This window comes from Diabrotica virgifera, chromosome 1 (assembly GCF_917563875.1).
Source record: "Diabrotica virgifera virgifera chromosome 1, PGI_DIABVI_V3a".
In the NCBI taxonomy this organism is placed as follows: Eukaryota; Metazoa; Arthropoda; class Insecta; order Coleoptera; family Chrysomelidae; genus Diabrotica; species Diabrotica virgifera.
The window spans coordinates 279,076,828-279,093,819 of record NC_065443.1 but is presented as its reverse complement, the minus strand read 5'-3'; the positions used below and the strand labels follow the sequence as shown (position 1 = coordinate 279,093,819).

At 33.3% G+C, this 16,992-nt stretch overlaps 1 protein-coding gene across 1 annotated transcript in view; it reads right to left on the bottom strand.

The window, feature by feature from the left end:
* LOC114340307 (uncharacterized) overlaps nt 1-16,992 on the bottom strand; it is a 48,676-nt gene that overhangs the window by 21,368 nt on the left and 10,316 nt on the right. The window contains exon 4 of the mRNA XM_050642044.1: nt 13,195-13,362. Within this exon, the coding sequence (XP_050498001.1) occupies nt 13,195-13,362 (168 nt within the window). The remainder of the gene's footprint in view (nt 1-13,194; nt 13,363-16,992) is intronic.

The following is a 16,992-nucleotide window of genomic DNA, read 5'->3' as shown; positions in this document are numbered from 1 at the left end:
TGTTATTCCTACTTATGTGGACGAACCACGTACATTATGCGTTTGTTAACCGAAATAGCATTGGATCAAGATTTTTGCCTACCTCCTTAAACGAAAAATAAATTTTTGGTTAATTCATTCGAATATTTTTAATGTGTTCAAAAAGAAAGTGGGTAGCTCGCAACGGACCCCGCAGAAACCTTATGGGAAATGGCTCTCTGTCAAATGCTCTGAAACTTTGGGTTCTGGTAGTCCTTGATTCAATGGGCGCGTTGCTCCAAAAAATCATGGTTTTAAGATATAAGCCCCTGAAATTATAAGTACAGTGAGGACGTTTGAGTTGGAATAAATTCATTTTCTCGAGAACGAGTGACTCTGGAGATAAATTACGAATCAGGTCGAGTTTATTTTTAAATTATAATTTTTTGGCTTATATATCATACTAAATACGTCGTCCATCTGGGCGTGATGACGCAATCGATGATTTTTTTTAAATAAGAATAGGGATCGTGTGATAGCCCATTTAAAAGGTTATTCAACTCTCTCTTCATTAATATAAACTCTAAAATAATTATTTATGCAGGGTGTCCAAAAATTTTTTTAATTAAAATAATTGAGACAAAAAGCAAAACGTATATAATTTATTTAATTCGAAATACATTTTACTGTTTTCCGAAAACAGGAAAAAATGTTTATATGATATAGTCCTGTCGCCAGTGGGGATACAACAGGCCTCCTTAATTCAGATGAACTTACCCAAGTTTTTTTTATGTAGTTTGACCCGTAGAACACGAATTTTTTGGGTAACAGTCGATCCGGATGTCGATAAGATTGTTATAAACAAAGAACTTGAGGAATCACATAACAGCGGTTTTTCGCAAAACAAAACATTTTTTGTATTCTTTGGGTGATTCTCAGTAAAAAATGGTCCTACAAGTTTTTTCGTTGGATGCATAGTTTTCGAGATAAACGCGGTTGAACTTTCAAAAAATCGAAAAAGTGCAATTTTTGAACCGGAATAACTTTTGACTAAACAATAAAATAGCAATTCTGCTTACTGCATTTGAAAACTCAAGTCAAATTCTATCGGTTTTGATTATTTGCATTGCTAAAAATTAAGTTTTTATTTGTTAAACAAAGCCATAAACACATAGTGTTTCCCGTGCCCAATGCATGCGTTTTAATGTACGTAATCTACGTAGAAATTGTGTATGAGCGCCTACTCGTTGGATTTCAAATGAGAAATGCATTGAAAACATCATTCAATCGCTACGTGTTTATAGCTTTGTTTAACAATAAAAAAATTAATTTTTAGCAATGAAAGTAATCAAAACCGATAGAATTTGACTTAAACTTTCAAATGCGGTAAGCAGAATTGCTATTTTATTTTTCAATCAAAAGTTATTCGAGTTCAAAAATTGCAATTTTTCGATTTTTTGAAAGTTCAACCGCGTTTATGTCGAAAACTATGCATCCTACGAAAAAACGTGTAAAAACATTTTTTGCTTAGAATGACCCAAAAACTACAAAAAAATGTTTTGTTTTGCGAAAAATCGCTGTTATGTGATTCCTCAAGTTCTTTGTTTATAACAATCTTATCGACTTCCGGATCGACTGTTACCCAGACTTGGGTAAGTCCATTTGAATTAAGAAGGCCGTTGTACCCCCACTAGCAACAGAACTAATAAATAAATATTGTTTTTCGCTTAAATTCAATATTAAAGCTGGCACCCACATGCCCCTTAGCAGTTTGAACATTTAATTTAAGCGAAAAGTAATGTTTCTTTTTCAAATTAACATTTCTTTTGTTTTCTGACAGCAGTAAAATGTATTTCGAATTAAATAAATTACATACATTCTTCTTTTTGTCTCAACTAATTTCATTCAAAGAAATTTTTGGGCAATGTATAAATAATTATGTTAATATTTATATCAGTGAATAGAGAATTATGAGCTGTCACACGACCCCTATCCTTATTTAAAAAAACATCGATTGCGTCATCACGTCCAGATGGATGACGTCACTAGTATGATATATATGCCAAAAAATTATAATTTAAAAATAAAAATCTACCTGATTCGTAATTTATCTCTAGGGTCGCCCATTCTCGAGGAAATGAATTTATTTTAACTCAAGTGTCCTCACTGTACCTATAACTTCAGAGGCTTATATCTTAAAACCATGATTTTTTGAAGCTACGCGCCCATTGAGTCTTTTGTTCTACTCATCAAGGACTACCAGAACTCAAAGTTTCAGAGCATTTGACAGAGAGCCATTTCCCATAAGGTTTCTGCGGGGTCCTTTCTGGAATGGTGTAGCAATTCACCAGTACAAAAATAGGCGAAAAAGATTATTACGGAACATTCGCCAAAATTTACGGCAAATTTAATAAGCAAAGACAGGAAAACAGTTAAAGCCATAGTAGGTGTGCTAACAGGGTCTTTAAGCTGAATAGGAGACTATGCAAACCTATGCAGATCCTGTCCCCTAGAGAGGAAGACACAGTAGAACACATTATGTATATGTCAATGTGACAGCCTGGCAAATGCGAGGTTCTTTGGAGTAGGCGAAGCAAAATCACCGATGAGGAGTTACGTGTAAAGTTCAGTCTCGAAGTTATCAAACATTTAAAAAGGGTCAGGCTAGAGAATGTCATCTAGGACTAGAAGACCACAATAGACCTGAAAAGGTTAAAAGAAAAGGTCTGTTGACAAATTTATATATTGGTTGATGATTACAATGATGGAGTTACTAAGAAACAAATTCAAACTTGCAAAGTTTAGTACAAAAAGCATTAGTTTTACTAGCATAGTAAAAAAGGAACAAACGTTTAAATGAGGCATGTTCGAAGGATGCCATCTTTTCTCCAGATAAAATGAACTTTTAATATTTTGAATATGGGTAATAAAGAAAAAAATCTACTGAATCTAATTACGATACCAAAGTACACTGACCGGCAAAAAAGTGGCCAATAAATTTCGAAAATAAAAATTCATTGGAAGTTTTATGCACTGTTTCATATTGCGTCTCAATTTAAATATTTATTGCGACCATGTATGCTTGATTTTGACAGTTTGTGATTTATTTTTAAACTTTAGGTTTTTGTTTTCTGTAGTCGCTGTTTATCTTAAAAGTTGTAAACATTTAATTAAACAATAATTTGTTTTTTAAACGTGGATTTCGACTAAGTGAATAATTAAGATATGGTATTATGTACCTACAGTAGATGTTGCTCGAATTATCGCATTGCTACAAGACGGGAGAAGTCAAGTTTATGTATCCAAAACTTTAGGTATTCTAAAAAATTACAGTACAGAGAGCTTTCCATCGCTTTATAGAGACTGGTACATACTCACGTCGACCTGGTTCTGACCGTAGAGGAGTTACCACGCAAAGAGATGATGGTTTTATTGTGATGGAACTTTTAAGAAATCGCCATTTCACTGTAATTTATGCGCCTTTCACGCCTCAATGAAAGAGGACTAATGACAAGAGGGCCGGCTATTGTTCCCGAATTACAACCCACACACTGAGGAATCGATTAATTTTAGGTCGACAACATTATCACTGGGATATACAGGATTGGAGCCGAATTTTCTTTACTGATGAATCGCGGTTTTGTTTGAAGTCTGGCGATGGACGAGAGAGGGTTTGGAGATGGTGAAATAAAGGATGTGCCAAGTTTGTATGTTCCAGAGAAGAAAGTTTGGCGGTGGTTGTGTTATGGTTTGGTCTGGAACCTCATTTGAAGCTCGAACTTACCTTATTTTCATCAGTGTCTGCCCCTGAATGCTCACCGGTATATAGTGGATGTTTTAACAGGAGCAGTAGTTCCATTTGATCCATTTATTTATTTATTCTTTTAATATGCTCATGAAAATATATGCTAATGTCTTATATCTATTATATAATTTGATTTAATGTCTATGTTAAAATTGCTGCACTATTTTTCTCCACTGTAGCCTATTTTTTGCTTTCTCTTTCCAGTCTGTAATTTCCATCGAACCTATATCTTCTTGAAACTTTTCGTGCCATCTTTTTCTTGGTCTACCTCGTCTTCTTGTCCCAACTAGTCTTCTTAACAGCACCTTCTTTGGCATTCTTGACCTATCCATCCTCTCAACATGACCTGCCCACCTGATTCTTTGTGCCTTTGCGTATCTTGTTATAGTTGATTCCTTGTAAAGCATCCTTAATTCTTGATTAGTTCTTCTTTGCCGACCGTCTGCCGCATTTGACCCTGAAAATAGTCCTCAGTACCTTGCGTTCCCGTCTCTCTTTAATTCGTTTTCTATTTTGTTTTGTACCCATGTCTCACATCCGTAAGTGACTGTTGCTCTTATTACAGTTTGGTATATTCTGATTTTCGTCTTTCTTGATACATAATTTGATGTTAATAATTTAGCTTTAGCTATCCTGTGCTTTAGTTCATTTTGCTCGTGTCATTTTTCATCTATTATGGCACCTAGATATGTAAAGTGCTTTACTCGTTTAAATTTATATTCTTTTCCATCGAACGCTGTTAACTTAGCATATCTTCAGGTTCTCTTTCTGTGTTGCCTAGCACCACATACTTCGTCTTTTCTTCATTTATTTCTAGGCCGAATTTTTTGCCTCTCTGACTAATCTTCTCATGATTTACTTTAATTCGGTATTAGTTTTTGTTAGCAGTGTAAGGTCGTCGGCGTAGGCCATGCATTGATGCTCGTTACGGTAGATCGTTTCTTGTGTTTCTATTCTGCTGTTCCTTACAATTGTTTCCAAAACTAGATTCAATAACACAGTTGATAGAGGGTCACCTTGTCTGAGTCCTTTTTTGACTACAAACTCTTCCGATTTGTGACTGTTCCACACTATTTCGTTAGATGTCATATTAAAGGTAATTCTTATTAGCTTGATTAGTTTTTCTGATATGTTCATTTGCCGGAGGGCTTCATACATTTTTTTCTGTTAATTTTGTCATAGGCCTGTTTAAAATCTATGAAGAGTGCATATAAAACCATTTTATGTTCGTAGCAGGTTGTTTGGATTTCTTTTATGTTAAATATTTGCTCTGTCGTCTATCTATTGTTTCTAAAGCCTGCTTAGTATTCTCCTATTAATTTCTCTGCGTATACCTCTAATCTTTCTCTCACAATCCTAGCAAATATCTTATAGCACACGTCTAGCAGAGCAATACCCCTGTAATTTTGCAGCATCGTTGCATCCCCTTTTTTATGTAATGGGATTATCCAGGCTCTGGCTGGACTTCTATCAGTTCATACACATTTTCCAGTAGTTTTATTCCCCCTGCGTGCAGCATTTCTGCACTTATTTCATTTTAACCTGGACTTTTATTGTTTTTCAATTTGCTAACAACTCTTTGCACTTCGTCTTTGGTTGGTTCAGCTATTCTTATATCTGCTTCCTCTGTTCTGTCTTCGTCCTCTTTCTGATCTTCATCCTCACTGTTTAGTAAAGTTTTAAAATACATTTTCCATTCTTTCATAACTTTTTCCGGCTCACTTACTAGCTCCCCTTCTATGGTCTTTATGTAGCTTGTTTTGCTTTGGTAACCTTTTTCTACTTTTTTTACCTCTTGATAAAATGATCTTGTTTCATTGTTTTTAAATTTTTTTCTATCTCCTGTAACTTTTTTTCATTGAATTCTCTCTTTTTCTTCCTGCAACTTTTCTTTAACTGTTTTCGTACGTGGTTATACTCTGTTTTTGTCGTTAGAATTGGTCAACATACATATTCTTAACTTTTTCTTCTCTTCTGACAGCTCTACACACTCCCTATCAAACCACTCCATAGTTCTTGTCTGTTTTCTAATTCTGTGTATAAATTTTCTGCTTACTTCTTTTGTAATGTGCTTTATTTGTTCCCATCTTTTTTCTACATCTGTGGCTTCATTATCTGTTTCCAAAAACAATTTTTTTATTTCTTCTTGATACTTTTGCCTAGTTGTTTTTTTTTTCAGTTTAGTTACTTCGTATGATTTTGTTCTTTTTGCATCATTCTTCACGATTATTTTTTCTTCTACTTCCGTTTTACATTCAATTTTTACTAAAAAATGGTCTGAACTGTAGTCTGCTCCTCTCATACTTCTGACATTTGTAATAAATTCCGCATGTCGTTTTTCTATCATTACATGATCAATTTTATTAACGGTTTTTCCGTCCGGAGATGTCCACATACCCTTATGTATCTCTTTCCGCTGTGGCTGTGTACTTCTTACCACCACATTTATTTCCATTGCAAAACTTATCAGTCTCTGTCCGTTGTCATTTGACTCGTAGTGTTTGCTATGCTTTCCTACTGCATTTCTGTAGATTGCCTCTTTCCCCACTTTTGCATTTACGTCTCCCATTATAATCTTGACGTCATTTTTCGGTATCTTTTCATATTCCATCTCCATTTTTTCGTAATATATGTCTTTTATCTCTTCATCTTTTCCTTCGGTAGGGGCGTGTACATTTAAAATGCTTATATTTCTTATTTTCCCTTTTAGTCGTATATAACACATCCTCTCCGATATGGGATTAAAACTCATAATCTTTTCTCTTAGACCTTTTTTTATAATAAAACCTGTTCCCAACATCCTATCTGCTCCTCCACTTTTGAAAAAAACCACATTTTCTAATTCCGTTATTTCTGACCTCAATTGTTTTGTTTCTTGTACCCGTATAATATCCAATTTATATCTTCCTACTTCGTTTACTAATTCCTTCATGGCTCCTTCCTCATAGGTGCCGCGTACATTCCATGTTGCCATTCTTATTTCCTCTTTTTTTCCTTTTTCCACTCTTCTTTTTTCTTTACCCATTTTTTTACCTTTTTCATCATTCTCTGCTGAGTCACACTTTTGATTTTGATCTCTTGGCTTTTCTGTCTTATGGTTTTGTTTTGCCTCGTTATCTTGTTTATACTTCGTATTATCATTTTCCAATCTCATGTATTTGTCCGTTGCTTTAGTCGTTATAATTATTGGAGTCGTCTCTGCATTCCTTTTTAGTTTTTTGAGAGTCCTTTCTGGTTGTTCTGTGTGCTTTCTGTCAGTTTACCATTATCCTTATCCCATTTCATATACTTTCCATTAATATTTAGCTTCATATACCCTATTTTTGTTGTATTACCCTTATCTTTTCCTCCTTCGCTATATTCCTAATTATAGCCTGTATCTCTCTTTCCATTTTTGTCATGTCAAACTCTACATATACTCCTTGTCCTGTTATGTTTCTAAGTTTACTTTTGTTCCTTAATACCGAGCTTTTATCCGTCATATTTTTCATTTCTGCCAGAAATGATTTATCACCCATTTTTCTTCCTTCCCTCAGTTTAACCTTTAGTTGCAGATCTTTCTCAATTCGTTCTATTCTGTCATTTGCTTCATTAAGTCGTTTTTCTAACTCCTTATTCTTTTTCTCCAGCTGTCTGACACAATTCAAGGTTTCTTGTTGCTCTCTGCGCAAGTTCACTTTGGTTATCACTCTTAGTCGGTGTTCTCCTCGTTACCTTGCATTTTCTAAATAAATCTTCCGCATATTACCCATCCCTACCTCTCTTATTCCCGTTCTCTTCGCTGCTGCTTTCATACTCCACTCTTGCCGGACCCGTCTTCTTAATTACTCCACCTCCACCACTGGCCATTTTTAAGGATTATAATAATTTGTAAATTTATTTATCAATAATTATGTAGTTAAAAATTTATTTGTTTACTTTTTATTTTGTTCGTGGCGTACTATCCCTTGATCCATTTATTGGGGAAAATATTTTTCGTCTTTATGCATAATAATGCACTGCCACATACTGCAAGAATCATGAGAAATTATTTGGGGGAAGTAGGAATTAATACTCTATAATAGACAGCCTGCAGCCCTGATTTGAATATCATCAAACATTTTAGGGATAAACTTCATCTTAGGGTTAGAAGTCAACCAGGTCAGCCAGAAAGTCTTGCAGAACTTCAATCAGGGCCCCCGCAAGGTTGACTGGCACCCGCGTGCAGGACATATTTTAGCGCCCTTTAAATCTACTACTAATAAAACTAATAAATATTTTTGAAAAATTTAAACGCAGAATGAAAGACTAGACTACATTATTACTGAGGCCGAAAGTCCCTGAAAACTTATATAATGTTTATTTTAATAAGTTGCAGGGGTAAAAATAAAAGAGAAAATTTAGTGTGATTTTTAACCTGGGACCAGTCGCGCTGTAAGAAAAATCTAACATTTTTTCCTTTTTCGTGATAACTCGATGAAAAATTTTGCAACATAGCTTTCCACTTGTAAGTGCTTCGAGGAAGGGTGTAGTAATGCGTGGGTTTTTTTATATATCTTCTTCTTTTTTTGGAATTTATGGCTTTGGTGAGAATTAATTAGCTTTAATAATTGTTAGAAATAATATTTCTAACATACCAAGTAAATAAAAATACTATAAACTAAAAGTTTGATGTAAATTCGTATTTAAATTCGTTTTGTTAGATAAAATCTAACGCGCGACCGATTACGCGACAGAAAAGGGCGCGACTGTTCCCGGGTTAATTGCAAATATTTAATTCAAAAGAAACTTTTTATTTATTCTAAGCGACTGTCGGCCCTCGGCAATAACGTTATCTTTCATTTTGCGTTTAAATTTTTAAAAAATACTTATTAGTTTTCTCAGGATTCGAAAAAAATGAATACATTTAAAACACATTAAAAATTTTGACAGGCGACATTTTGCGCCTTTCCCCTTAAATTTTTTGCTACATTAATGAAACACCCTGTATATTAAATTGAAAATATACATTTAATTAAATAAACAATAATATTTGGTCATTTCAAAGTTTTCAAACAAATTTTATATAGGTTGTCTGCATAACTAGGAACCATATGGGAAACTGTTTTATTATTAATTTTACGAGAAAAAGTTATTCTTCATAAAAAGATCTGCATTGTCTAGAACTCAGAATACAACCATCAACTATCAAATTTTAGGAATCTTATGCGAGGTATGTCAAAAAATATGAGTTTCGGTCAAGAGCAAAGTACGTTTAGTTTTCACAATATTGAAAAGTTATTATGAAAAGTTGTTCAGCATTAAAAACTATGTTTCTATAATATGCAATTACATCCGTCTAATTACAATATTGTAATCTAGAAAGTCACTTTACTCTTGATCGAAACTCATATTTTTTAAACATATCTCATATTTATAAAATTGATAAAATTTGATAGGATTTGATGGTTGCATTTTAGATTTTAGACCATGCAAAGATTTTTATAAAGAACATTTTATCATACAAGAATTGTACTTTTCAACAACGCCCTTTTCGTTTATTAGAAATAATGTGATAAGTCATTTATTATTAATAATTAGCCCTTTTCATATATTACAAATAATGTGATAACTATTTTATTATTATTAATTAAATAATCATTAATAATAAAGGAGTTATCACATTATTCATAATAAATGAAAAGGGCGTTGGGGTCTGTAATTTGAGAAAATAAATTTTCAATTAAAAGGATGTAATTGCATACAAAAAAATAGTTTTTAATTAATTCCAAACAACTATTCATAATAATAATTTTCGATATTGTGAAATATAAGGTACTCTTGATCGAAATTCATATTTTTGATACTCATAAAGATTGATACAATTTTATATTTGGTTGTATTTTAGTTTTTAGACTATGCAAATAATTCTATGAAGAATACATTTTTTCCGTAAAATTAATAATAAAAAAGTTTCCTATATGGTTCCAAGTTACGCGGGCACAATGTCTTATTTTTCTTTTTTTTTTTTTTAAATAAATTGTAAATTGTGGATTTTATTAGAGGAAACCCGATTATATTTAAAATGAATTATTATTATTCTATGTTATGATTATGATACTTACCATTTTCACAATTATTAATTTAATTTCCACACCACTTAAAATAACAATAAAAAAAATTGTCCAATATTTTTTACACGAAAACAAAAGTTTAAAATCAGGGCAAAATTAACCCAACGAATACTGCAATAATAGTCGTAATTATTAACTTCAATATAAAATAAACAGTATATAATATTTGTACCTAATAGACGAGAAGGGAAAGGTATTATCAAATAATCATAATTCATAGAGTATTTGTTAACTTCGAGTAAAAGATTCACTTTATAGGAGTAAAACTGCTTGATCCAGCAATTTTTGTTTTTGTAGGAGTAAACTGCTAAGTTGCGTTTTATGGGTGTTAATTATTTATGTTTCTACTCGTCAAGGAGTCTGATTTGATGTTTATTTGACTATTTTGAGTGTCGCTTGAATTTACGACATAAAATCGATTGGATGGTATGCCAAGCGTAATTCAATCTACTTCAAAGAAAAAAATTAGGAAGAAACAACAAAATATATTTTTGACGGAGTAAGCTCAACATTTCAGGACGGGAATAATAATTTTTTCAGTAATAACACAATATTTAATATTTGAGATTTCTCTAGCTGTTCATAAAATAATTAAAATTGTGTATAAAAAATTATTATCTTATTTAAAATAAATATTTCTTATTTACCAAACCTTCGGTTTGGCGCCCCTTTGGGGTTACGCCCGCGTGCGCCGTACGCATTGCACGCCCGGTTACGGGGGCCCTGACTTCAATATATGCTTTGTGAAGAATATGAACGTTTTCCTTAAGTTATTCAAAAATTGTGCCTTTCCCTTTCACATTGTATGCAAACGGTTATTGACCTTTTAGGGCATAATACCAGATACTAGACAATTTTGTTCAAGTTCACTCGTAATTTTTATTGTTTGTAATTCGTTTCGATATTAGACAATTTTCTAATCCTTCTAGCCTTCTAATTAAATAAATTATGCTCAGGAATCAAGCAGTAATGGCAAATTTTTGTTTTATTTATTTATTTATTTATTTATTAATATTACGGGAAAACCCCATTAACAGTTGCAATTAACAAATAGTAAAATGTAAGATGTATGTAACAGATTGAGAAAAAATATAATCAAAAAACAACAAAAATAATTCAACCTGCAACAATGTTCAAACAACCAACAATTAACATTACAACCCTAAATTTATAATTAAAGTTTTACACTAAACTAAAGTATTAATTATTCTATGAAATTGATTCTATTAAATTGAGCCCTGAACCCACTTTCAGACATATCAAATATTTCCAAATGAAGTTGGTTAACATATCTCGAGTATCTTTCTATTGGCAAATTCATACCATAATTTGTTCGATGATAGGGTATATGAAAAGAAGAGTCGTTATGTCTCCTATTTCGTGTGACAATCTCAATGTTAACCGACTCCAACAATTCAGCACTATCAATTTTCCCTGTAACAATTTTATGCAAAAAATTTAATCCAGCACAGATTCTCCTTTCTGAAAGTGTTTTCAAATTCAGTTGTTTTTCCAGAATTGAATAATTATGATCAGAGATCCCAATATATAATTTGAATCCACAAAATCATAGAAACTTATGCTGAACCTTTTCTACAGTATATTTATGGACAGCTTGGTAAGGAGACCACACCACTGATCCATACTCAAGTTTAGATCTGACTAATGAAGAGTAAAGGCTTCTGACAGTGTCAACAGAAAAATGTCTACAATTTCTCACGATGAAACCCAACATTTTGGATGACTGTATTGTGACAGAGTTAATATGATCGACAAATGTTAAATTTTTGTCGAAAATTACTCCCAAGTCTTTTATTTTTGATACAGTTTTTAATGGTTGCCCACACAGTTCGTAAGAAGTGTCATATTTTCTGGAACCCTTAAAAAAACTAATTAGACAACATTTTGATATATTTAGGTTTAATTTATTAATGTGACACCACTGCGTTAATCTGTCAAGATCGTCCTGCAGCAGTTGTTGATCAGTTTGGCAATTCATTATTCTGTAGGTTTTGAAATCATCAGCAAAAGCGAGACCTTCACTGTTTTCAAAACAATCAAAAATTGAGTCCACAAACAGATTGAAAAACATTGGGGAACAGTGCCCCCCTTGGGGAACACCAGAAGTTACACATATTGCATCCGATTTAAAAGCACCTATTTTGACCATCTGTCTACGCTCTGACAATAAACTTTTGATCCAACCTACAGCCGAAACATCAAACCCTATATCAAATAATCTCCTGAGAAAAATATTATGGTCTACTTGATCGAAAGCCTTTGAAAAATCTGTGTAAACTGCATCAACTTGCTTGAATTCTTCCAAAGCTTTAATTATTTTTGATTGATATGGTAACAGATTAGTTAGAGTTGAACGACCTGAACAGAAGCCATGCTGATTCTTATTTATTAGCCCACGACACATCCAGTTTAATTGGTCGCTGATAATACTGTCAAACAATTTTGGAAGTGATGATTGAATGCATACACTCCTGTAGTTCGTAACATCGTTTTTGTTCCCACTTTTAAAGATGGGCGTGATAAAACTATCCTTCCATTTTTCAGGAAAAATTGAGGATCTTAAAGACTTATTAAATAATAAACTTAGTGGAACCACAAGGGTACATACACAATATTTTAACAGGCTACTTGGAACACCGTCGGGACCAAGGGTATTTTTACTAGGTAAAAGAGATATTTTTTCGTATATTTCTTTTGTAGAAATATCCGAAAACTTATAGTTTTGGTAAATATTTGTGGGTGTACCAAGGTCTAGTTTGTTCTCTGGGTTACTTGGGGTGTACACTGTTTGGAAGTACTTTTTGAACAAATCAACAATCTCTTGCCCATCATCTGCTTTATCCTCGCCGTATATTATTGTTTGGGGAAGAGAATGGTTGGTTTTTAAGTCCTTTATGTACCTTCAAAAGTATCTAGGATTTGATTTGAATTCTTTATCCATCAATGAGATATACTGAGACCAACAAACCTCCCGAACTTCTTTGCAATTTGAACGCAGTCTGGTAAAAATATTGAGGTAAGCCTGAGATCTGGACTGAATATAGGTGTAGTGTGCTCTCCTTTTTTGAGAAATAAGCTGTCTTAGTTCCTTTGAAAACCACCTAGGATAAGTGCTGGTTTGGTATTTTTGGTATTTTGGTATTTTTTTAATTTTTAATTTGGTATTTTTGGTATTTGGTTTTATAAATGAAATATTTTTGAGCTTACAATATGAAACAGTGCATAAAACTTTCAATGACTTTTTAATTTCGGAAATTTATAGGATGGCCACTTTTTTTGCCGGTCAGTGTATATAAAATATTTAAACTTACTACTTACTGTAAATAGGAGTGCCATTATTCCGTCCATTACAATTGCGTGTCTCGGTTTTATTAAATTTTCACACACGTTGTCCGAATAGTGAAGATTGTTAAAAATTTTTTGACAGAATAGAGCCGAGGAATGCTGGCAGTAAGTACTAAGAAAGTCGTAGTCGTTGGGAGTTAGCTACAGTTAAATTAAATAAATTGAACATTTATCTACTTATTATAATCATTGAATGATAAACAACATCAAAAAGAAAACAAAGTAAAGGTTTCTAGTTTCAACATTCGAACCGTTAACACGTATCGAATACGAGCTAGGTAGTTGTTATCAAAAAAAATTAGCAGAAAATTTATCGTTTATTCAGTAAATATAAATAAAATTTTATTTACATATAAGTTAAGTTTTTGTAAAAGTGGTACATACAACTAAAAACGCAGTAAGTGATATACGGCATATTATCTACTTTTCACGCAATTATTTGAAACAATAAATATTTTTATTGTATTATAATATACAATTGTATATACTAGTATCATTTTAAACACATTTTAAATTTTATTGCGGTTTATACTAATAAGAACTGAAGTCGGTTACCAATAGAGGGGCAAGGCCGCACTCATTCTTGCGTGTGATACCTGTTCTTTTAAAATGATCTCCACCGAAGCAAGCATGGATCAACAATCTCAGCATAACATAAATTCATCGAAAAGCTACTCAGCGGTGACAAATCAATTCACATTTCCTTCAAAAGAACAGGTACTAGTCTTTAGTGCAATCGAAAATACTCCACTTCATGAATACCTAATCCCTCTTGGTAACATTATTCAACCAAAAAATATCATTTTTGCCTCCCGCCTTTCGAACGACCGAGTTTGCATGTACCTCGCGAATAAAAATATCCTAGATGAGTTTTTAGATAACTATGGCCAAATCACTATCCGAGGAGAACTTTTAAAGGCTAGAAGACTTATAACACCTGTCGAACGAATTGTCATGTCAAATGTATGCCCGACCATTCCACACCATGTTCTTGAAAAAGAATTGCCAAAAATCGGTCTACATCTTGTATCTCCCATAATATTTCTAAAAATTGGCGTAAATCTTCCCGAGTACAGCCATATCCTAAGCTTTCGACGGCAAGTATATGTTAGCCCTCACAATTTAACCATCCCAAGCGCCATAACAATAACATTAGAAAACACAAACTACACAATATTCTTTTCTCAAGATGGAAACGTCTGCTTCAAATGCAAAAAACCAGGACACATGGCAGCAGTCTGCACCGAACCTACAAAGATATCTACGACAGAACAAACTCACTAAAATACTACACCTGTAACTGATCTGGCTGCACAAACAGCAACATCATCGATTCCTACGCAAACCCTTACCAGTACGACTAACCAACCTAAAACGTCCCAATCAAATCAAGTTCCAACTACATCATCACACCAAAGTACCTTTTCAAAATATTCTGAGTCAAAATTACCAAACGTAAATATAGAAAAAACCGAGAACAAAGCAACTCATTTAAACGCTCTATAAGTGAAGTCGCCTCTCCAGAAACCGACAATGCACTTCAAGAAACCCCATATTATTTGATATTTGATAATTTCAACTAAATTATTTATATTTAACATCTCCAGTTTGAGTGGAAAGTAGTATTTTTATTACTTCAGCCTCTCCAGCGAGAAGCCCCTTCATTTTTATTTTCAGAATAGCCACAACTAAACAGTTATTTTCTTTTTTCTTTCTTCTGTTGGAGTATATCTTTCTTTTTACTTTCACTCCAACAGAAGTTCTTCTTCTATTTGTTTCACTATTAATAAATTCAAACATAAATACATTTCATCTTCTAACAATTCCACCACTAATTTGTCAATAAATACTTCTAACAACGCCTCGTCTATTAATGTGCCTGCCTTTTCTCAGAACACAGTTCTGAACTCTAGCCTTCCTCAATTTTCTGACAAGCAACGTCAACATCATCTCAAAACTCTTAATTCCAGCAAAAATAAAGTCAAATCTAATAACTTAATAATTAGCAAGTCAGACAAAGGCAATTGTCTGGTTATTCTAGACCAAAATCTCTATATTGACAAAGTCACCACTTTTCTCTCTGATAATAACTTCGTGTCACTCCCAGAAGGTCCTTCCAAAAAATTCATTAACAAACTCAAAGATAACCTCAAACCATTTACCGAATTTTTCTCTGAACAATTTGCACCTTACTATAAAATACCCAGTAATCCTTTAACACCAAGACTTTATGGCTTACCTAAGATACATAAAGAGGGAATCCCCATTCGTCCAGTTGTTAGCTTCATAAACACTCCTGTTATCATTCTTTCAAGATTCATACTCAATCTTATTAACAACTTGACGAACTTTACCCCTCGTTTCTCTGTCAAAAACACAAGTCACCTTGTCAACCATCTCCAACAAATCCAACTTCGCCCTAACATTACCATGCTTTCTTTTGATGTTAGCAATCTTTTTACTTCAGTCCCAAAACAAGAAACTATTAATCTGGTGCACTCTCTTCTAAGAGCAAATTCCATTACCATTTCCACCACTGATTCAATTATTCAATTATTACAATTTTGTCTAGCTCAAGACTTCTTTGTATTCAACAATAAATATTACAGACAACCTGATGGTTTAGCCATGGGTAGTTGCGTATCTCCTCTTTTAGCTGATATTTTTATGGATCATTTAGAATCCATACATATCATGAAAAATCCTGAAATTCTACGTTGGTATCGTTATGTTGACGATTGTTTATTGATCATCTCAGGTAACTCAAATACAGCTGACTTATTACTTTCTAAGATTAATCAAATCCATCCCAATATTAAATTCACCATGGAATTAGAGTCATCCCAATCAATTAACTTTCTTGACCTCACTATTACCAGATTACATGACCACTTCGATTTCAGTATCTTTAGGAAGCCGACACAGACTGACCATGTCATACCTCTATCTTCTAACCACCCTATGTCGCACAAACTTGCCGCCTTTCACAGTTACATACACCGCCTTGAAACCATTCCCCTGTCAGAATCTAATTACAATAAAGAATTAAACATACTTCGTCAAATAGCTTTTAATAACGGTTATGATCCACACATCATAGACAAACTCATTCATAAAAGACAGCTTAAAGTCTTACGACATGCTGCGTTCCCTAGGGATTCGACAACCAAACCTACTTATGCTTCCATACCCTTTCACCAAGATAAGCTATCTGGGGATATTTCGAACATTATCAATTGATCAGTAGACAACATCCAAATTTCCTTTAAAGTATCCAACAACTTAGGACAATCTCTATCTAATTCCAAAGATAGCATCAATTTACTTGAATCGTAGTGGTGTTTATAGACTACAATGTTCTGACTGTGATGCTACTTACATAGGAAGAACCTGTAGATCACTTGCTTCTCGCTCTCTTGAACACACCAAAAGAGAGAACACCTCTACCTTTTCACAACATCTTAAAAAAAACCATAGGTTGAATATCCCAGATGATGTTGCTCTACTTCACAACATCCCACAGAAAGACTTCTTAAAATTAGACTTGTACGAGGACCTAGAAATAATCAAAGAAAAACAAAAAAGTCCGAATTGTGTCAACCGCCATGTTTCGTTCAATCGGGACTTCCAACCACTACATCGACAACTTTTTTCTTAATATATTTACAATATGTCTTTTAACCTCACTTCATCTGCTTCATTCTCAGTCACACTTTTAATATTTCATCTGTTACTAGTCACAATAATCCTTCTGTCATCTTCAGCCATCTC